At 40.6% G+C, this 24,208-nt stretch overlaps 1 protein-coding gene across 1 annotated transcript in view; it reads right to left on the bottom strand.

Moving 5' to 3' along the window:
• LOC145442013 (4-galactosyl-N-acetylglucosaminide 3-alpha-L-fucosyltransferase 9-like) overlaps positions 1-23,266 on the bottom strand; it is a 35,670-nt gene extending 12,404 nt beyond the window's left edge. Inside the window, exons 1-5 of the mRNA XM_080319986.1 lie at positions 23,087-23,266; positions 9,626-10,040; positions 9,368-9,478; positions 9,017-9,096; positions 5,774-5,896 (exon numbers count right to left, since the gene is read on the bottom strand). Coding sequence (XP_080176112.1) covers positions 5,774-5,896; positions 9,017-9,096; positions 9,368-9,478; positions 9,626-10,040; positions 23,087-23,133 — 776 coding nt within the window. The 5' untranslated portion in view covers positions 23,134-23,266. The remainder of the gene's footprint in view (positions 1-5,773; positions 5,897-9,016; positions 9,097-9,367; positions 9,479-9,625; positions 10,041-23,086) is intronic.
• Positions 23,267-24,208: the final 942 nt, after the last annotated feature.

Below are 24,208 nucleotides of genomic sequence, written 5' to 3' on the forward strand. Positions count from 1 at the left end.
ACCTATTGGTACCCTCCACGGCCTACTGTATACCATACTCATCATCATCATTGGTTTACCAGCAATTTTTATAAGTTCAATTCACCGCAAAAATGCGATACAATGAAAAGATAGGAAGGTGCCGAAGCGACTTCGAGTAGTTTATGAAATCAGACACCCACCTTGGCCTATGCGATGTAAAGAGGAGGCAGCATGCACACTAAATGAAAAGTAAAAGAAGATAATACAGAAAAAAGCAAGCGACAAAAAATGGGGTGGCATCTCATGGAAGGCGAGATCGATAGGTCAGGTCGTGGTCCGGTAATCTTGAGGATGGACTAGTATTTATTTAGTAGTAATTGCTTGTATTTCGACTTGAGTGTAGACATGCTCGTCGACTGTCGGATGGCCGGCGGGATACTGTTCCACACGTCAGGTCCGGCATATTTGATGGAGCGATGGTCTTTTCGGTCGGTCATATGATATTTGGACGACGTGGACGCGCGTGTGTTGTAGGCTATTTGTGCGCTTTTGATTCCGAGGTAAAGAAGTCATTGAAATATTCGGGACAATGACCGCAGTGGAACTGATACATAAACTTGGCGATTTCTAGTTTCAGCATATCTTGCATGTTTAGGACACCGAATCTCTTCAGCAGAGACTTGTTGGATGGACTAACCGAAAGCTGTGAAGTAGAAGCATACTCTACAACAGGGGTGGCCAACCTTTTTGCTATTGACGGCCGCATTTCGACTACTGATGTAGCCAACGGCCGCATTCCAGGGCATAGTCGCAATGAACTATCTGGACGCCAAATATCCATGTTAAAGTGTATGTGGCCATTTCCGGTGAACTCCGGATTACGGTATTTTATCATATAGGCTTACTATACGCACCAAAGTTGCGAGTGGTGACTGCGTGGTCAGCCCATAGTCGCGCGAAGCGCGAAATTGTTTTTCAATTTCACTAATGAATTTCGTCAATAATATTATTTGTTTATATATTACTATCAAACATATATCCTTTCTTAGCCCATGTGATCAGATTCACTGGTAAAGTTGATGGAGGGGGTGTTTTCTAAAATTTAGGGCAAGTTATAAATGATGATGCGTCTTCGGTGGGCCAATTGTTATTAGTCACTTTGTTGAGAGAGAGAGAGAGTCTTTATTTTTCATCGAACCAAAATACATAACAAACGGCAGTGATGGTGGTACAGAAAATATGCGTACACAGTATTCGGTATTAGATAGGAATGATCGATAAGACCGTGAAGGTCATCTAGTCTGATCACACCAGCATCAAACAGGTACACTTGACTCAGAACAGTCTGGCTGTAAAAAAGTGTTTAGTTAGGAAAGGAAAATAGAAAAAAAATAAAAAATGGTAGCAAATGATCAATGAAGCAATGTCTGGGCGAGGTAGGGCAACAGTGTTAGTGTAACGACAAGAGGTGATCAAGTAGGGCTTTTTTGAATCTATTATAAGGCAATTCACGGATATGTGATGGCAATGCATTCCAGATGATAGGTCCCGAGTAGTCGATAGATCTCTTAGTTAGGTTGCTATTGGGTTGGGGTAAGTAGACGTTTCCTTTAGACGAAGATCTCGTGTAATGGGAATGGACATGTTTAGCAGGTATGAAAAAGTCATCAAACACAGGAGGGAGACTATTGGAAAAATATTTGTGAACAACTTTTGATACTTCGAAGCGATACAGTTCATCAACTCGCAAAATTCGATGCTTACGGTAGTAAGGCGATAAATTGGTACGTAAAGGTACAGATGAAATCAGCCGTATCGCACGGTTTTGCAGGGTTCGAATTCTGCACAAAAATGTTGTACATGCATTTCCCAAAACTACGATTCCATATTGCAGATGCGAGTGGAAAAGAGAGAAGTAGATGGTTCGTAGTACTGATCTGGAAACCAAAGATTGGAGACGGGTCATTATTCCCACACACCGAGCTAGTTTTGATATTGTGCATTCAATATGCTGCTTCCAAGACAATTTGGAATCAATGGAGACGCCGAGATATTTTGCTGACTCACATATTGAGATTTGTTTATGATTGATGTTCACAGTGAAATTATGACTGGCATTATTTAAAACGAGCATCTCGGTCTTATCTGCATTCAAACTTAGTTTGTTTGCTTGCAGCCATCTCGACACTTTTGGGAGTTCCCTATTCACAGATGCATGCAAATCATCGACAGTGTTGGAGGTTATGAAGAGGTGAGTATCATCAGCAAATAGCGTTGTGCGGAATAAAGATGCATTAGCAATGTCGTTAATATAAATGAGGAAAAAAGTCGGTCCAAGGACTGAGCCTTGTGGCACTCCACAAGTTATATCTCTGGTAGTCGTTCTTAATGTCCCCAGTTTAACAAATTGTTTGCGGTTTGCCAGGTAGCTTTCAAGTAGAGTTGCTGCAATACCCCTGATCCCATAGTGTTCTAGCTTGTATCTTAAGATTTTGTGGTTAACAGTGTCGAAAGCTTTGCGGAGATCGATAAAAATGCTGCAGCCACTTTCTTTTTGCTTGATGGTTTTGTAATAGTCCGTTACAATTGATAGTATTGCATGGTTGGTGTTGTGGTTGGATCTGAATCCATGCTGAGTCGGAGACAGTACTGCATTCAATTCAAAAAAGTTCTTAAGTCGGCAGTCAATCAGTTTCTCAAAAACCGTGGCAAGATTTGGCAAAACAGATATTGGTCGGTAGTTAGAAATTAGCTTTTTACAGCCTTTCTTAAACACTGGCATTACTCTGGCAGTTTTCAGTGCATCTGGGAAAATGCCTAGACGTATCGACTCATTAAAGAAAATGCATATAACATCACCAATAATATTAAAGACTAGCTTCAGAAAGTGAGTTGGGATGAGATCGGGTCCTACTGCTTTGTTACTTTTCATTTCAGATAATACGATCGCAACTTCTCCTTTGCTTGTCGGCTCAAGAAAAATGGATTTCTGAGGGCCAGGACTCAAGTACGAGAGAAAGTCATCGGAGGAGTTTGGTATTGAAGCTGCAAGATCCGGACCAATGTTGCAAAAATACTGATTGAACTTTTCTGCTACTGCAAGCTGGTCTTTGATAACGCTGCCATTCTCGAGTAGCTGGATGTCATCAGTACTCTTGGGAGCATTACCTTTAGTTAGGTTGATAATTTCTCCAATGGTTTTCCATGTGTTCTTGGGATCTTTGGAGCACTCTTCGAATCTTTTTTGGAAGTATGCTTTTTTGGCATTTTCTTTCATATGCGTCACTTGGTTTGCATATTTTTTGTACACTTTTTTGCCTTCGATGGTGCCTTGCAGATAGTAGTGCTTATGCATCCAATCCCTTGTTTTGATCGCAACCAGTATGTCATAACCAATCCAGGGTTTCGATTTCAAGCGCCTTGCATTGCGGTTGATTTTCCTAATTGGGAAAGATGTGTCGAGGGCTGCCCGCAGTTCCTCAATAAATTTTTCAAAATGGCAGTTGTAGTTGTCAGTTGTGAGTGGAGGAATTTTGTAATTGTTGAAGGTATTGCTGACAATTTCAATATACTCCTCTATACCGCGTGGGTTTAAGGGCGTTCTAGATTCAAATTCTTTAGCACAATGTGGCACGGCCAATTTCATGTGACAGATGATGGGATAGTGATCAGTCATACTGTGTTGGAGCACAAAAGGGGACAGGTGATATTGATGAGTGTTGCAGTAGAGGTGATCTAGTAGAGTTTTGGATTGATCAGTTATTCTTGTGGGTTCAGTAATTATCTGAGCTATTCCATAAGAATCAAGCATTTCACGGTACCTTGTGTTAAAGTTGGTGGTCTTCAGCAAATCAATATTTATGTCTCCCATAATAAATATTTGTTCGTTAGCTGCCGTTAGCGTTTCCAGAATATTTGAGAATTCGTCAAGAAAAGTCTCTTGCTTTGTTCCTGGGTGTTTGTAGATGACTGCCACTGTGAGAGCTTTTTGTACATGTACTCTGACAAATATATATTCTACGCCTTCGGTTTCAAATTTTACGTCGGGAATCATGTCATATCTCAGACCTTCGTTGATGTATAGTCCAACACCTCCAGCGTTCGTTTTAGATGGCGAGTGTAAAAAGTTGAAACCTGTCAGGTTAACATTAGTCGTTGGATGTTCTTTCAACTTGGTCTCAGAGATTCCGATGATGGTTGGTGAGCAATTGAACATTTCAAACAGGGGGGGAATTTCATCTAGATGAGCTTGGAGGGATCTTGTGTTTAAGTGTGCAAGTAAAATTCCTTGAGATGATGGGATATCACTACTATTCGTTGAATTGATAGATCTGCAGTTGCTCACGTTGAAAAAGTTTTGAGCCATTTTTTAGTGTGGGTTGCGTTTGCAGTAAGAGAGCAGTATAGCAGTTTCTAATTGAGTTTATCGAGGTCATCCTTTGACTCAATGTGGATTCTGGGTGCACCATCATTCTTTTTCATGTAGATATTTCCATTTGCAGTCCAGAGGTATTTGAAGCTTTTTTTTTGTTTCGCAGCTCGCGCTTCAAAGAAAACATCTCTTCTGTAATTTGTTAAATTTTCGTTTAGGAAGAGTTGTTTCATTCCTTCTACACCAAAGTCCTTGATATCCCTTTTGGCCTTTTTCACTTTGAGGAATTCTTTTTTTGGTTGCTCTGAAGAGAATTTGGCTATAACGGGTCCTGTTTTGTCCTTATTTCTGAAGCGCACTCTATAACACTGCACAATCTGTGGCGCAGTAATCTCAGCTTTCAAGGCGTTAGCTATTTTCATGATAGTTTCAGGCAGATTTTCTTTTTCAGAGTGGGGAACACCATGAAATTCCAGGTTGTTGTTTCGAGATTGCTGCTCCAGGTTGTCGTTGGTGCGTTCTAGGTCAGATATTTTTTTGTTCAGGAATCTCATAGTTGACTCAAATTTGTCGTGTTCGTTGAGCATGGATTCTTGTGAGGCGCGTTCTAGATTTTTTTTGGTGTCCTCAAATTCTGCATTCATGAATTCCATACCAGTCTTGCAAGATTCTATCTCTTTTCGCAGTTCTTCTACGGCAGAACCAGACTTTTTGATATCTTCAGCTGTAGTCTGCAGTTCTGAGATGATGTTGCGCAGTTCCTTGTTTTCTTCCTTTAACACTTTGACTTCAGCGAGCGTATTATCCAGTTTACTCTCCATCTTTTTCAGTCTCAGCAAGATGGCTTCTTCGTTTGTTCCGGGCTTTGTCATTTTGTTTCTTGGATGGGTATATAGCCTAGATTATAGCCTAGATTACTTTAAATCTTAATACAACCAAATACTCCAAATACTCCATGCCGGTATTTCTTGACCTCCCAGCAGGATTGTAGGTATAGTGAGAATTGCGAGTTTGTATTTCAATATGGGGTGAATCTGTACTGTGGGCGCTGATTGGAAAGGGCGCTACTATATATTAAAATACAAAAATGAAGTTTCATTGAATCGCGCGCAGCGCGAAGAAAATTTCAAGATCAGTTGAAATCTCTCAAGAAAGCGGGAGTCAATTCGTCAATTGAAATTGCATATCGACGGCCGCCAACACATACTAATTCAATTACGTGTCCACGGCCGCACAAATTTCCTTCTACGGCCGCAGGTTGGCCACCCCTGCTCTACAATCATAAGCACTTGAGTGAATAGTGAAAGTGTGCAAAACCTTCTTGAGTACTCCGAAAGAGTAGAAGTACGTCGTTACAGACCACCCTTTTCAAATTACTAGCCAGCGACAAGCAAGTTACAAAGTCGATTCGAATAAGCACATATTTCGATTGGTACCCACCAAACCATCATAGTTGCGTTGAATTGCATCCTGTTTATAGACTTATAGCTGTTGAACCGTCCTAATTTCTTCATAAGCGGGGGAGGCTCGCCGACTTGCAACACGTAGACTTGAGTGGGCTTCCTAAACATAAGATGCTAAGGTGATCACTCCAGGTGTATTCCACCTCAAAGTAGAAATATATCATTTACGCCAAGCCGACAGATTTATTGGTTGAACCTACCCCTAATCCATCATTATATGATTGTTTTGATGCCCGTCGCTATATAGAGTGCATTAATATGACAGCCGTAGGGGAGGAGATACGGTTGTACCCCAGGCGGCCTGTCGCGCCAATAAACCAATGCGAGACTTATAGGCTATTACGTTACATTATGCGCGCATTACACATAACTTAGTTAGGGAGTTACATGACTACACACACATACATATACTAGGGCCTAGGCAGTGGTACCCCCACTGGTGTGGATGAAACGATATTCGGGGAAAAATTTCTACATGTTCTAGCGAAAATCCTGTTGGCAATATCACGAATACGATTGTCATATGTCGTACTATCACTATGTCGTCAATAAGGGGTCAATTTTCGGATTTAATGGATGCATTTTTTCATCACTGTCAGTCTTGTCTCATCGCGATACTTGGTCACTATTATTGGACATGCGTAATTATAAATGAACAATTATTAATAATATACTGAAATAAAATTATGCAGTGGCGGCTCGTGACAATATCGGGTGGTGGGGCAAGGGCTGCGAGCGACTTTTATCAACATGACGTCACAATGGCGTTTTCCAACGTAAAAAAGTAACTTTAATATGATGGTCACATGAATTTCCCGACAACAGTGATTTTAACGTAGGTGCCGCGACAGGTTTGCCGGTGAGCCGTGACTTGAAGTGTGGTAACAAATGTTTTATTCATTTTTTTTTAATCAAATGATTATTTTACATAATGTACGTGAACTAAGAATCGTCCCCATGCCACGAATCAATTATCAGGTCATCCTTAGTAGCATGCGTTATGATTTCATGGTAGAGTTAGAGATTACGCAAATCGATAGGCCGTCCGAAAGTGTTTCGTACACGATCCTGGTGTGTTACGACCACTGAGCTGGTGGTTACGAGTTACGACCAGGTGATAGGCAACCAAAGCGGAGGTACCCGGCGTACGATTGGATCAATGGACTGGACAATTTCTAGACCTTTAATTTTCGCTCTAAAGGCAACTGCGTAAACTAGCCTACGTACGGAGCAAAGATTCAATACGATTCATGTTCGCACTTGACTTGATCAGACTAATTCCAATGACTAGAACTCGAGAGATTGCGTAAGCCTAACTGCAAAGGTCAACGACTTCGGACACATACGCAATTGTTATCTCATAGATTGGGCCTGTCATATTGAATCCAGAACATCAATTTGAATGGTCTTTGAAGAACTAAGGACAGCAGCCTCGGAACTTCGGTCTCGGAACAACATAGTACATTTTGGCCTTGAAACTGGAGATTGTGACGCAGCACATACGGCTTACTGTCTATAAGTCTGCTGCGAAATCGCCGTTGGAAAATATATTAAGCAATAAATACATGAATGAAAGCTGTAAACTTAGCATACTGTTACATGAAATCATCGAGAAGTAGCATTCGCAATCTCATAACCCATTCCGGCATGGTACACTGTCAAAATCAATACAAACAGACGAACACCGAACTTGGAGTAAAACAGATCGAGGAATAGGCTGATCGAATGATCAGCTGTTAGCCGACATCGAAAATGAAATAGCTATTGCATTTGACAGGGGATTGTAAGCAAATGGTTTGAAGGCCACAATTTCACAGTGAAATGCACATTGGCGAACATAAAATTATGTGAATATTTGAATGCAAACCGAGAATCTTAGTTAGCTGTTTCATGCGATCATCGAGATATACCATTGGAAATATCATCACCGATCTCGTTATGGAACGCAGACTAGATTAGCACAGACAGACACCGGCTTTTGCGTGAGATCCGCAATGATGTATAGGTAGGCTAAGTATCAGATCAGCGCGCATCTCTATCATACTCGACCTCGAAAACGAAATAACTGCCTCAATCATTGAGCGTCAACTTTAAGACTTGGCACCGCGTTCGATACTAAAATCAAGACATACCGTGCAAAAGCTCATGACAGATCTAGGTATGGAACATCGTTAAAATCAATAGAGACCAATAACGGCTTTTGCGTAAATCTGTTAGCGATAAATGAAGAGTCAGCTCTCACTCGACTTTGGAAACGAAATTACCACCCACATAGTTCAGTGACAAACTTAAAACTTGTTACAGCGGACTTACTGTGCCAAATGTCATGACCGATCTCGGTATGGAACATCGTCAAAACCAATGGAGACCAATACCGGCTTTTGAGTAAAATCTGTTTGCTGTACAATGTACATGATAGATCAGCACACACTGAACTTCGGAAACGAAATTACTACCCTTATCTTTAAGTAGCAAGCCTGAAACTTGGAGCAGTGCTAAATACTACATTCACGACATATCATACCAAGTTTCAAGAATTATCATGGTGCGAAACACCGTCAAAATCGACATATACCAGCAAAGGTCGACTCAACGCATATCACGGTAACCGAGTTCAGATATAGATACGATTATTACATCACACCTTAGGGGCGACAGGCATAGTTGCCCCACTTGCTCGGCCATTTTACGAATAGGAGAGAGTAAATCACCGTTTCTTTATTGTGCGCGGCTTTGAGAGAATAGATAGTGAAAGCTTGTTATGAGCGCTACCGGGGCAAGCCCCGGCTAGGCATTCACAAAGCGAAAACACAGAAGAGAATTCGATTTTCGCAGAGACTTCGCTATGTATGGGCATTTGTTAGCGAAAGCACAAGAATAATGCGGGTTTCGCTGTGATCTCGGTATATACTGATTGCTGTGCGTCTATAAATGGTTAAATTGTTATTGAACAGAATTGTAGGTGGGGCAATGCCCCAGTTGCCCTATAGGACGAGCCGCCACTGAAATTATGCATTCGCAACTACCAACCAGTGCACAATCGTGAGGAAATTGTTATCAGGCGTGTTTCAAATATGAAATGTCAGATATAATTCCAGCAACCCGGATGTAGTTTATCATTATGAGTTAATTGAGCAGCAGAACGCATCGTGGCTAATACTAATTTTGCTACGCCTGTCGAAGACATTGTGACGCATAGGCCTATACCTACAAATTATACCTGAATTTCTTCGACGGTAGATGGCGTTTCGCGACGGACTGGTAGTTGATAACAACGGATGCTATGTCCTGTGAACGCATCTAATAGAAGGATAACGTATGTTAGCTGTACATTGGACACTGATAAATATAGGGATATTCATTACGCAAAATTATAAATCATCTAATAGTATAAGATATAAACTAATCACTGACATCACCATCAATCGAGAGACGAAGAGCGCCCGTACAAATTGCCATATGATGACCTCTGCTGTCTTCTCGCGTTTGTCAAATAGAATGCAGGTGCGCTTAAATTTACATTTTGCTAAGATTATGAGTGATTACTAAGTCACTTACGTTATATACTTACTAAAGTGTTATTGGTTGTGACCACGCACGAACCGCATTCTCTGTTCAGAACGGCTGCTGCAGGGCGTATGTAGGTAGCTTTGTACTTCTCACCATCCCATGCCATTATAATCTGGTGCGATATAAATTGATGTGAGTTTATAAAATAATCCGAATACACGGCCTTGGTATGTAGTCATTCATTGCGGCAATGCTTACATAAATACCAGTGATCCATCGCTCCTAAAACGCGACTTAGAATATTTCCGTACTCAATTACCTTTCTGTGGTTCTCAGCATGTGCTAGTTTCTTCTCCAAAATGTGTTTTTCTGCCTTTGATAGACAAGGGCCGGACATATCACCCGTCCCAATCACGCCTGCGCACGTTCCAGGGTACCTGGCGGTTGACTTTAACTTTACATACATCCCTATCGTTGCGATAGCAAGCCATGTCACCAGGCAGAGTAGTAGTTTCCTGAAATATGGAATGGGCCCTCCTCCGACGGCACAATTGCGCGTATTTTCGCCATTACCCTGTAGCGTCATATTGCGGGTATCTCTGTTATGAAGTGTACAATGTACAGTACATGCCCAAGCCGACTTGGGCGTAGCGTCACAGTGCCTTCGCGAGTCGGCGATGGATTGGCGTATTATCGCTACATTGTTAAGACACGATTGGTTCCTATAAAGCGGTCTGTCGGATAAATAGAATAATGAATTACGGTAATACTTCACAGAGACAGGGTCATCAGTAGTGGTTCCTGTTGTAATGTGAATGATTGATGATTAGTTGATTGTGCTAGACAGCAACCTTTAGTGTTGCCCCGTTTCGTTATTGTGCACGTGCTTATTATGTAGTCCGGCTTATTCCTTGTATTCTGCTGCTGTGTGAGGAACTCGCGTTCCTGCCTTGACAATAAACCAGCTCACACTTGGTAGTTGTGGCGTGTCTGCTGTTAGAATTCAACAGTTCCCAACCTTTTTGAATGTCGGAGCCGCACTTCGGAGTAGGTATGGTGCCGCATGAAAACATTCGAGTAGGCTACAAAAATTCTAAGCTAATTCAAATGCATGCGCCATTGGAAATAGTCTTCTATAGATTCTAAGTTCTAAATCGCAGATTTACGAGTGCTATGTGCTATAGGCTATACATTGCAATAAACTGAAAATGCATAAGTTTGCAGGGGATTACACGCTGAGTATAGGCTAATATTGGACTAATTGCAATTTATATTTGACAATCAGTCGTTATGTTGATATTAGTAAAATTTTGTCGAAATTTACTCTTCACAATAGACGAAATATAAGTTCTATGACCTGCAGAACTCAAGATATATCCTTGTCTGACGCAGTGTTGGGATGACTCGAGTCATGACTTGACTCGAGTCACTTTTTCGTATGACTTGACTTGACTCGAGTCACTTTGCAAAAATGACTTGACTTGACTTGACTTGACTTGACTCGGCGCTTCAAAAATGCGGATTGACTCGTGACTCGGAGCAAAATTCACGAGTCAATTTCAAGTCATCAAGTAAACGGTATCAATCAAATCAGTGTATTTTGTGCATATGTTCGTATTGTTCGCAATACGCCTGTGTCACTTGTGAGAGCAACCAGGCATTCACTGAATGTACGTTTGAATGATCCTACATTTTTGCATCACAAATATATTGACCACAAACGAAATGATCACAGGTTACGGTGTCGTAGTAGTAGAAGAAGAAGAATACAATAGCAATTAACGTATCTATGTTTCTTAGACGGCTCGGTGCTAACATTGCGCAATGATCACCTTTACCAACCCTCTTGAATGATTCAAATCCATATCAATTTGATACAACTTCTCGAGGCTTCGTATTCGATCCTACTGGCTGATATTATAACAGACAGTAGCATAGCTATACAGTTAGTCGCGTATTTTATTTGCGGTTATACGTGTGTGTGTGATAGACGCCTTCTTGCATGCATATTAAACTTTATATTAGTTATTTGATGCAAGATAGACGGCAAATTATTCTGTCTTTCACAAAGCTAGCAAAATGTAATGACTATGAATCGTCACTGATTGTGACTTGACTCGTGACTCGACTTGACTTGACTTGACTTGACTCGAGTCACATCCAAAAAACGAGTGACTTGACTTGACTCGAGTCACCTTCGAAAATTGATTCACTTGACTTGTCTCGAGTCAAAATGTGCAATGACTCGAGATGACTCGTGACTTGAAGGTAGTGACTTGATCCCAACACTTCATGCATATGACGCTAGTCCGCAAGAATTCTCTTTCCCGGTTTTCAGAAGCGGCCTTGGACGGCTTTAGAAACAACTACTATCCCTCATTTTTGCATAAATATACAAAAATTGTCTGTAACCATTCATAGAAACAAACAAGAACTGTCATTCTATTATATTTTTGAGACACCTTTATAGGTCAATCAGAGCCACTAGAAGGATACTTCGGAGCTGTATGTGGCTCTGTGAGCCGCGGTTTTGGAATCACTGGTCTTCAGAATGAGTTCGTTAATAATTCCATCAGATCAATGAACCACAAGATTGCGACACAATGAAAAGGTGGGAAGGTATCAAAACGACTTGGAGTAATCTTTGAAACCAGGCACCCACCTGGGCCTACTGAGCGATGTAGAGAAGAGGAATGCTACGGGCATGGTTGTTTTTGGCATATGCCAGAAATACTAAAAATAGCTTATTTTGAGCAATTTTGCAATCGTCATGAATTCATATCTTTACAGGGTTGTAACCAAGTCACAAGGTTCCGAGTCACAAGTAAATGTCACTTTTATTGATTTGACTCGAGTCAAGTCGAGTCATTTCCAATTCACCACCGAGTCAAGTCCGAGTCCAATTCACGGAGTAGATTGCGAGTCCGAGTCGTACTGTTTTGACTCGAGTCCGAGTTCAATAAGTCGTTGTTTTGACTGTTCAGTTCCGAATTAATGTCATGTGAAACCCACTTTTTACAACTCTGCTCGGTGATATCGAATACTTCTCATTCATGTTATACTAATTCTCCTCATTTTAATAGTTTCTGGTAGCATTTCCAAGTATCAGTACGGATAGACGAAATATTAATAGTGTGATGACTTTACTATTCTTCAAAATTACAATGAAATGCCTGTCTTGGTAGCCCAGTCTCGAGTTATAAGACTTGGTCCGAGTCATGCGCAATGACTCGAGTACAAGTCGAGTCAATAAACAAATTACCTCGAGTCGAGTCATTTTTCATTTTCAAGTCGAGTCATGACTCGAGTCACTACAACCCTGTATCTTCATACCTGAATTAATCATGTTAGACGCTCAGAGGTGGTCAGTAACGAAGTACTTCTATTTTTTAGAAGTACTCAAGTAGTTTTCCTCTACTTCTGGTACTTACTGAAGTGGATCTTTTTTTCGCTACTTCTACTTCTTAATATTTTGTGAACTACTTACTTACTTTTCGCTATTTTCAGTTTGTCAAGTAGAAGTAGTTTGATCCCCCAATAGCAAAGATAGCCTAAGGAATTTCGAGGCTGTTTTCACGTATTACTGACATTTAATTTTCATAAAAGTCATATTAATACCCAGAATTTTCGTTGCGCTTCGCACACAGTAGATATGGAGTGACAGTCTGACAGATATGTTTTAAAGAGGGTATCTCTGAATATAATTTAGATACCGGGCTGCGTGGTTCCGTTCACACCGCATTGTCGCCTATATCAAATATTTCATCACAGTAAATGACCCCCCTATAACGTTTGAAACTACCGTTTCGCAATCTAGCAATTACCTATTATACCTAGCAGCCCATGACGTGTCCTAATCTGGAAAAGTGGACTTTGACTTTTTTTGACGTTAGACCCGTTTTAGCAGACCACCGTTGAAGCTTTCTGGATAAAAGATATGCAATATAGAAGTAGTATTTATATTTTTATTTCAATTACGAGTATTATACGTTGAGTTCTAATTATAGTTTCAGTTCTTTTGTCTCGAGAAAATAAATGTTGAAGTATAAAAGCAATTGTAGTAATGTAGTGTAATAATTTTACGATCTGCCATATTTTTAATTAACGTATACTAATCGCGCAAAGTGGTAAAGTCGTATCCGACACAACTACTCCGTATTGCTCTTCGACTGAACTAGGGGGCCTATAATATGGGGGAGGGCGTCATGCCATAATTCTCTAAGACCGGGTGTTCGAGTAAACAAAGGATTGGTATCGCATTTCCATATCAATATTATCATTTACATCCCATGATGTGGACGACTGCTTATTCTGTCAAACTTGACTCCTCCTGGGATGCATCAATATGAATCAAGCTCTCTACGCCTTCCGCATAGCGCCATTTGCAGCTTTTGACAGTCCATGCGAACGAATTACGATCGTTTTCACAACTACTTACTGACTTGAGTAGATTTAAAGTCAGTAAATTCTACTTCTATATCAAGTGGTGTTAGGTTGCTTATGAAAGAAGTACTTCTACTCGTACTTGAGTAGATTTTTTTCATCTCTACTTCTACTTCTACTTGAGTAGCTTTCTTGACTACTTTGATCACCTCTGGAAACGCTTCAGTTTGACCTTTCGGATCCAACGAAAGTCAATAAAGGTGCAGTATTCAGTAGGGATGGTGTGAACCTGAGGTTCACGTTCGCGTTCTGTGTGTGAACCTCGGAAATTTAGAGGTTCGCGTTCACAACAGAACCTTGGTAGGTTCTGCACTGTGAACCTTTCTCATAGATTACAATTTTCACTTCATTATAATATCTTTGGTTCAAATTTATTGCATTTCAACTGCGGGCCACTCTATGCACGGCGCTGGCAGCATAAAAAATCAACAATAAACGAGCATGCACCTTGGCAATCTCAAAAATTTCACTTGCTTTGTTACAAAAGTTTGCTCGAAATATCCAGTTTTCCGTTTGTGATTACAAACGGAAAGCTAGATATGACTCTCTGCTGTGAGCTTGACCCGCAATCCCACAACATCACGAGCGAAATACACTACATGTAGTCAGCGAATGATGCTTATTCAACCAATCAATGAGATTGATTTCGTTTTCTGATGTAAAAAATCAAGCAGGCGTACGGGGTCAATCTTGACTTAATATGTTTAATGTATCATTAAAACCAAATTTGTGCGATTGAGGTGTCGGCTACCGCTGTATAACTTGTTAATGGGGCAATATCGGGGGCAAGTATAGAAACCTGTTTTACATTCTGCTCAATACCAATGTAAAAATACTCAGACGCCGACTACATTGCACGGTCTGACCTAGACCGTTAAGGCGTAAGCTTATATTCCCTGCAAGTCCTCGTTGAAGTTGTCGGCAAAGCGACGGAAGATATTGATTTTATGGGATTATTATATCATTTGATTGCCTCAGTTTATACATTTGGCGGCATTTAAAACACCAATATGTACTTCAGCATTGTGGCATTATGTGGCCCGAGTCGTCGCTAGGTATCGTGTACAATAGTACATTAATATAGGCTAATACTTCATTGAAAGATAGGGTTGGAATTAGCAATATGACGTCACGTGACGTCATGAGGTTCACGTTCGCGTTCACACAGAACCTTTGAAAAAGGTTCGCGTTCACACGAACCTGAACCTTTCAGAGGTTCACACCATCCCTAGTATCCACTCTGCGCCATCAAACACAGCGAGACTAAAAACCGAATCGACAACAGTGTTGGAGAGTGAATTCACCCAACATACAAAACCGACTGCTTCTGCAATATCGAATCTCAATAGCCGATTCGATATTCGTGCAAAATTACCTGCATTCATACATATCATAAATCATAATTCCACTCATGATAGCAATTCAAAATCGTTGCTGATACGTTTGGACCAAAGCCTCCACCAGGAAGAGGAACATCGAGGAAATGACTGAATGTATGGCACGCATTGATGTCGAGTTACTTCCTGAGCTGACTGAGCTTTTGCACTGTGTATATTCATTGATGAAACTACATCCCTATTGTCCAGCGTGACGGGGGATTGAACCATGCAGATATTTTTCAATAGCAAGTTAAAAGTGAATAAAATTATACGCATTGAGCTGAATCAGTGGTTCCCAACCTTTGTCGACTAATCGCCCCCTCATCAAGCTCGCCACTAATTTTACCCCCACCCCAACATTTACTTAGGGATTCTAAAAAGAAGACATATACATACGGGAAATTTATTCAATTAACTCTGATCGCTAGTGAATTGACTAAAAAGGTCATTTATCCGGGTAAGATGTAGGTGCTCGGAAAAACCGGTTTCCGCGTCTACTTTCCGTTGCGTTGACCTTTTTTAAGTCAACTTTCGGTTCATATGCAGAATATGCAGTCTTCACGTGCCTTTTCCCATGATTACACTCCATGAATTTGTCTACAATTGCATGCAAAAAACTTCGACCTGCATGAGTTATGTGGTCTGTGACAGATGTTTTCTGTTTTAGGAGGTTCAAAATGAATTTCGATCGACGCATTCATTTTTCTGTGTAACACGAACAAACCTACAATAATCTTAATGTGAAGTTTAGGGCTTGTACTAGGCTATATAACGGCACATATTTTTGTTCAATACCATCCTTGGGTGGACTTTTTTCAATTCAAATACATAATTTATACAGTTGAGGCCAATGATACCATAGCGAAATCAAGCAACATAGTTGGACTAACTAGTAGCCATGCAACAGCAGATACACGACTAAACACATAGACGCTGCATTTAATAATTAACTGTGATGTTTTATCGCTATAGTGAGTTATTTGGAAGTCAAAATCTCGACTTCCGTACGGGCAATGTGTATGTACCCTCAAATTTTTGAGTTTGTGCTTGAATCGAAGCGTGATTTTATGGCAACATCTGAGGTATTATTTATTCTATTTTTTCGACGGTTGCGACCAAACATTTTTTTTGACTTGCTGTAGCTTAGATTATTTTGCACAGCAAGAAAAGTTGGAACATTCAAGTTTTAAGCGTATGTCTCATAGATTCCCAGGTCATGTTTCTTCCGCCAACCGGGATGGGGACCGATGTTACGTTCGAGCAACAAATTTTGAACTTTCATGAATATTTTTTGCAATTGTTGGATATTACTCTATATATATCTGGCAGGTAGAGCTTGCATCAAATTGTTGAGCCTGAAAAAGATCTGATTTTATCGGCTGAAGATTTAGGGCCAGAGATAATTTTGCAATTCTTGATCCATCGGTACGACATCTGTCCTATATCTCACATGACGTTCCAACATTTTCGCCCCCCATCGCCCCTTTGGTGTTTTCGCCCCCTTATTTCTCAAAATCGCCCCCTGGGCGGCGATATCGCCCACGTTGGGAACCACTGATCTAAATGCAGCAAGGGTCGCGCGTGGTAGCTCCTACATGGTGTAACATAATGCATGAGCGATGGCAAAAGAACGATGCCTGGTCAGTGGTCATTGAGCTAAATCCAAAAGTTACGGCTGTGTTATTCGCGTAATATAAAATATACTGACTACTAACGAAAAACCTTGTTGTTGCGCACAAGGATATCCTGGTTGATGGATATCATCTGCTAGCAAATCGCTTGATTGATCAATCAATCCACAGATGCACCGTAAATCCAGATTTCATTAATCGATGTTTTGGCCTCGACCCTAAGATTTTCATTTGCCTTTCGTGGACCCCTTGGAATATACTGCTGTACTGCCTGGGCACATACACACTGCACGGCTGCACATTGCACAATGACTGAAAAGTAATAGAAGATAACTTAAAAGGACAAGCGCCAAAATGAGGTGGCCTGTGACGGAGGGCGAGGTCCGGTAGTCTCGAGCACTAGTATTTATTTGCATTTTATTTTTCATCCAATCAAAAAACATGACAAACTGTTAGCGTCAATGATAATACATCACAAACAATATTGAGGAGCAGCGCAAACCACAAGCGTAGCCTATTGGCCATTGTTGCGCAAGTGGTTGAGCATGAGTATTAGGGCTCTTCAAAAATGACTTTTTTTTTCTCAAATCGTACTGGCTACTTGATAAAATTGTTAGGTTACCTAATTTAAGCCTACACACAAAATTTGGTTCAATTCCAGCCAGTAACTGCTTTGCTACAGGAGAAGTAAGTTTCTATTTATCATATAAACATAAATAATAAAAAATTTGAAAATTTTCTGTTCACCCCATGAAAGTGCTAGGCTGTCTATAGAAACGATGCTCACCAAATTTGGTTCAATTCCAACCAGTGGAAGCGGAGTTATTGCCGTCGAAAAATTTGGATTTGAATAAAAATAGTATTTACGGTGAGCACAACTATAATAAATAAACAAAGAATCGGTCACCGTAAATACTATTTTATTCAAATCCAAATTTTTCGACGGCAATATCTCCGCTTCCACTGGTTGGAATTAAACCAAATTTGGTGAGCATCGTTTCTATAAACTGCCTAACACTTTCATGGGGTGAACAGAAAATTTTCAAATTTTTTATCATTTATTTTTATATAATAAATAGAAACTTTATTCTCCTGTAGCAAAGCGGTTACTGGCTGGAATTGAACCAAATTTTGTGTGTAGGCTTAAATTAGGTAACCTAACAATTTTATCTAGTAGCCAGTACGATTTGAGAAAAAAAGTCATTTTTGAAGAGCCCTAATGAGCATTTACACTCTCACAGTGTCATAAGTTGGGTGGACACAGCGAGATTGAACGGCTTACTGCATTTGGGTACGTCATACTTTCCATTTGGCCAAAGACAATTTTACGGCCATTTCTGACCGGCTTTTCCAGCGCTAAATTTGTTTAAACGGGTATCGACGTAAAGCTGCTGCTGTACTGATTACGAAAATATAAATATATTATTCTGCCCAAGGCCCTGGAACCCCCCAAAATTAGCCTCGAATTTTCCATTATGTTGGGGTTTGGCATTGAGACGCAACAATTCTGTCTGGCTCTTGCTCCTGAGCTACAGTCTCGTGTTGGCAGACAATACCGTAGTGTCACAATGCCAAACTCCGTCACGATGCCAAATTGAAGGCTGATTTTTGGGGGTTCCAAAGCCAAGGGCATGATCGTCGCTTGAGGACGGTGATTTCTGAGGCGGAAATTATGGAGGTGTGTCGGCTTCACTCCGGCACCTAGAAAAACCTACAACTCCCAAAAGCCAAGAATAATGGCAGTTCGGGTAAGTGGCTTATACGTGCAACAAGACTTTTGACGAGACGTTGCATTTATATTGCTGAATTGCTGCGTTGAAAAAGGTTATCTAACAAATTGCCCTACCAGCCCTACCTTGTTGATTGTGAGTGCAAACATTGTTCGACGCTCTCATTAACAGCTTGACCTTTTTACATGAGAGGATCTGCCACAACTTTTCTGGCGCTAGTTCGAGCTTAACAGACCTATTAGTCGGATCAGTTTCGAGCATTTTGGCGGTTACGTATAATTTTAATGACAGCATTTCGCGTAAACAACTTCACGAACTCGTTAAAAATTAGCATTTCTTACGGGCAAAAGGGAAGAGAACCGCAGAGTATCCAAGGGTTGAATCTGAAAAAATATATTTGATATGTGTCTGTTTTTGTAACTTTTGCCTGCAATTGCAACTACCAAGGAAACGTAAAGCATCATCAGACTTAACCGTAACAATCTTACTTCAGTTGTACTTGTCGGCCAAAATGTCCTATTTCGGGTATTGGAAATATGGTAGGCCTAGTTTACGCTTTGTGCTGTTAAGCGTGGGTTGTCATATGGCTGTCATTCATGATCACGATCCTGTACACTATCCATGATTACACCACAGCGACAACATTAGAGGAACCAAACAGTAATGTGCATCTGACAGTACAAGGTAATTCGCTGCATCTACAGTTTAATCAACGTCTAGTTCTGTACTGGTGATATAACGACAATGTGAAACAATGGCTTTGAAACCACTCTATCCTGATAACTTCGCCTGAACGCCCACTAGTATTACACGCCTAGCTTAACTATTTGAATCGATCACGACGATAAGGATACTCCTGTATACTTCCTCAATCCCAACAGTTACCGCCGAACGTGTTGTCAAAACCTACAGACTATCAGCGTGGAAATTGTTCCATAGAGGGAAAATCAAATGACATATACAATCATTTTTGCGACTGCTCGATTTCGATGATGCCCGAGGCTACATCAGTAGCGTTGTCGATGCCAGACTCGAACAACTAGACGATTCTAGTTGTGTAATTAGACCAATTAGAACGAGATGCCGGTAATCTAATTGTAATCTAATTTGTGAAATGTTTCTTTGCTCTAATTCTAATTCTAATTTAATTTGTGAAATGGTTGTATGCTCTACTTTAAATTATAATCTAATCCCTGGTTTTCCTGCAATGTTACAGTGGGACTGTATAGTGTGGAACGGGCCAAGCTTGTTCTGTAGAAATTTGACATTCTCATGCTTATGAGGATGAACTCTCATGAACTGAATGAACTTCATTCAATGCCCTAGTTTTCGCGAATTCAGTAATTCTAGTTCTAATCTAATTTTAAGAATAAACTCTGTATCTATAATTATAATTATAATCTAATTTGGTCTATGTCACTATAATTCTAATTCCAATCCAGTTTGGAAAGGTGTCCGTGATCCTATGTTATAGGCCAGCGGTCACCGACACATGGCCCGCGAGGTTGTATAATGTATATTGTATTGTGGCCCGCGATCGGGTTTCAGATTAAGCAAAATACCTGTGATTATGTATTTCAAAATGCTGGAAATAATTTCAGTATAGAAATCTTGATTGAGATCACAATGATTTCTTGCCCCACGTTCAATACCACCACTCTTTGCTATAAAGTGGATAATTGACGTTAACAACAGAGTGCTCGCAAAAGACTACACAGGCCGTTGAATATGAATCGACCTCGTTCTGACTCCAGCCATGAGCCAAGTCGCAAACTAAAACGCCGAGTTTATTTTTTAATCCTTCGTTTGGTATTTTAAATACTATACTACATTCTCTTATTGTTGTTAATTTCAGTTGCGTTATCTTTGATCATTTTGGGGAAAATATAGTGTTTGAGCAGTGGCGGCTCGTCCTATAGGGCAACTGGGGCATTGCCCCACCTAAAATTCTGTTCAATAACAATTTAACCATTTATAGACGCACAGCAATCAATATATACTGAGATCACAGCGAAACCCGCGTTCTTCTTGTGCTTTCGCTTGCAAACGCCCATACATAGCGAAGTCTCTGCGAAAATCGAATTCTCTTCTGTGTTTTCGCTTTGTGAATGCCTAGCCGGGGCTTGCCCCGGTAGCGCTCATAACAAGCTTTCACTATCTATTCTCTCAAAGCCGCGCACAATAAAGAAACGGTGATTTACTCTCTCCTATTCGTAAAATGGCCGAGCAACCGGGGCAAATATGCCTACTCGCCCCTAAGGTGTGATGTAACAATCGTATCTATATCTGAACTCGGTTACCGTAATATGCGTTGAGTCGACCTTTGCTGGTATAGGTCGATTTTGACGGTGTTTCGCACCATGATAATTCTTGAAACTTGGTATGATATGTCGTGAAGGTAGTATTTAACACTGCTCCAAGTTTCAGGCTTGCTACTTAAAGATAATGGTAGTAATTCCGTTTCCGAAGTTCAGTGTGTGCTGATCTATCATGTACATAGTACAGCAAACAGATTTTACTCAAAAGCCGGTATTGGTCTCCATTGATTTTGACGATGTTCTATACCGAGATCGGTCATGACATTTGGCACGGTAAGTGTTAGTATCGACCGCTGTAACAAGTTATAAGTTTGTCACTGAACTATGTGGGTGGTAATTTCGTTTCCAAAGTCGAGTAAGAGCTGACTCTTCATTTATCGCCAACAAATTTACGCAAAAGCCGTTATTGGTCTCTATTGATTTTAACGATGTTCCATACCTAGATCTGTCATGAGCTTTCACACGGTATGTCTTGATTTTAGTATCGAACGAGGTGCCAAGTCTTAAAGTTGACACTCAATGATTGAGGCAGCTATTTCGTTTTCGAGGTCGAGTATGGTAGAGATGCGCGCTGATCTGATACTTAGCCTACCTACGTCATTGCGGATCTCACGCAAAAGCCGGTGTCGGTCTGTGCTAATCTATAGTCTGCGTTCCATAACGAGATCGGTGATGATATTTCCAATGGTATATCTCGATGATCGCATGAAACAGCTAACCAAGATTCTCGGTTTGCATTCAAATATTCACATAATTTTATGTTCGCCAATGTCCATTTCACTGTGAAATTGTGGCCTTCAAACCATTTGCTTACAATCTTCTGTCAAATGCGATAGCTATTTCATTTTCGATGTCGGCTAACAGCTGATCATTCGATCAGCCTATTCCTCGATCTATTTTACTCAAAGTTCGGTGTTCGTCTGTTTGCATTGATTTTGACAGTGTACCATACCGGAATGGGTTATGAGATTGCGTATGCTACTTCTCGATGATTTCTTGTAACAGTATACTAAGTTACGGCTTTTATTCATGTATTTATATATTAATATATTTTCCAACGGCGATTTCGCAGCAGACTTATAGACAGTAAGCCGTATGTGTTGTGTCACAGTCTCCAGTTTCAAGGCCAAAATGTCCTACGTTGTTCCGAGACCGAAGTTCCGAGGCTGCTGTCCTTAGTTCTTCAAAGACCATTCAAATTGATGTTCTGGATTCAATATGACAGGCCCAATCTATGAGATAACAATTGCGTATGTGTCCGAACTCGTTGACCTTTCCAGTTAGGCTTACGCAATCTCTCGAGTTCTAGTCATTGGAATTAGTCAGGTCAAGTCAAGTGCGAACATGAATCGTATTGGATCTTTATTCCGTACGTAGTTTACGCAGTTGCCTTTAGAGCGAAAATGAGAGGTCCAGAAGTTGTCCAATCGTACGCCGGGTGCCTCCGCTTTGGTTGCCTATTATCACCTGGTCGTAACCAGAGATGGCCACAGTCCGGCTCAGGAGCCGGAGCAGGATTTCAATGTTTTTTTACCTGGCCGGACTGGATCCGGATTTCGAATTTGGGGTGACGGTCGGATTTTAGGGTCTATCGATTTGCGTAATCTATAACTCTACCATGAAATCAAAACGCATGCTACTAAGGATGACCTGATACTTGATTCGTGGCATAGGGACGATTCTTAGTTCACGTACATTTTGTAAAATAATCCTTTGATTAAAAATAAATGAATAAAACATTTGTTACCACACTTCAAGTCACGGCTCACCGGCAAACCTCTCGCGGCACCTACGGTAAAATCACTGTTGTCGGGAAATTCATGTGACCATCATAAAGTTACTTTTTTACGTTGGAAAACGCCATTGTGACGTCATGTTGATAAAAGTCGCTCGCAGCCCTTGCCCCACCACCCGATATTGTCACGAGCCGCCACTGTGTTTGAGTTCGACAACAGCTGGGTATCGAAGCTGGATATATTTTGCTTCCGAGTAAAATGAGAAAATGGAATCTCATTTACTTTCGAACGATTGATATCAAAAAGTAATGGAATGTTTGTCGGCATGATATGAGCAGCTTAAAAGCTCTAGCAAACGTCCTAATCGAGACTTTTCCTCTGACTCGCGACCAAGATTTCCTAATAATAATAATAAAAAGAATACTTAAAAACTCGGACTCCAAATACCGGCTTAATATAAATGTTCGATAGAAACGTTTGCTGCAAGTTCGATTCCATGTATATTTCATAATCCATTAGACAAGGATTCCTACTTAGACTTACGGCTCTCTTCGATCAGGAAATACCACTCCATCTGGGTCGCGAGACATCTTCAGAACGGAGCAAGCGACCACTACGTGTCATCAGTTATCACTCATCAAACGAGAATAAGCGTATAAGTCTACAACTGCATCGTGAACTGCCTATTACGTTGTTGCAACTGACTGAAGTAAGGGGAACTAAGTAACACCTCAGAGCGAATGTAAATGTGATGTTATTGATGGGTAATATGACTCCAAAAGGATGCATTGCGTATTTCCTACGTATATCTTTCTTCCAACGGACCCTGACATCATCCACCAATATTGCTTTGACGTAACACGCGACAGCCTGTCTTGGAGACCACGACACAACAACGCTTGTTGTAACCGTTCCAACGGCGTGTAGTCTTTATTGAGCCAGATTTCAATTTGAATCTATTAGAATTTCATAACACGCACATATATATTCATACCAATATTAGATTATAGTATCATGGCGTTACAATCCTTATCAATTTTTTCATGCGAAGCAGGAAGTGTTATCGGGTGTTACTTGGGAAATAGTTAATATATTTAGATAATGCATGGCGATTTGTCTACGTTTATTGAATTACAAAATGACATACTGTATATATTAAATTGTAGTAACCAATGTGACTTGAATCAACATATAAAACACATCCAACAGCAGAAGAGAAGACAATAGAAGGAAACGGTAAGGCAGCAGGTATTCATGGTGTTTGTTGACTACTATGATCATTCACACCAGGCCAATTTTCTTCATTTTTGTTCCGTAGCTGCCGACTTGTAGCACTGTCCACTTCTATAGGCTTCGGTCGCGAGCTATAGGACTACCGATTATGCTACTTTTAGCCGGCTCAGCAGTACGCATCTCGGTGTATTCAACCGTGAGTCACGTGAGTCACATCTATCCTTAGATTGGTTATCAATACCAATATCTATAGCTACTGCTCGTTCAACTGGAAAGTTGGGACACATCGCATTGAAACAGTAGTGACCTAACGTTAGCACTCTACTCACAACTTTCCTGCAATCCTAATTAAAAACTCCAGACTCCATGCTAAGCAAGAGTATTTTATAAATATAAATTTTATTTTATATCATAAATCGATTTCTCAATATT

Source organism: Botryllus schlosseri, chromosome 6, assembly GCF_051294905.1.
Source record: "Botryllus schlosseri isolate E-star chromosome 6, Bs_hap1, whole genome shotgun sequence".
In the NCBI taxonomy this organism is placed as follows: Eukaryota; Metazoa; Chordata; class Ascidiacea; order Stolidobranchia; family Styelidae; genus Botryllus; species Botryllus schlosseri.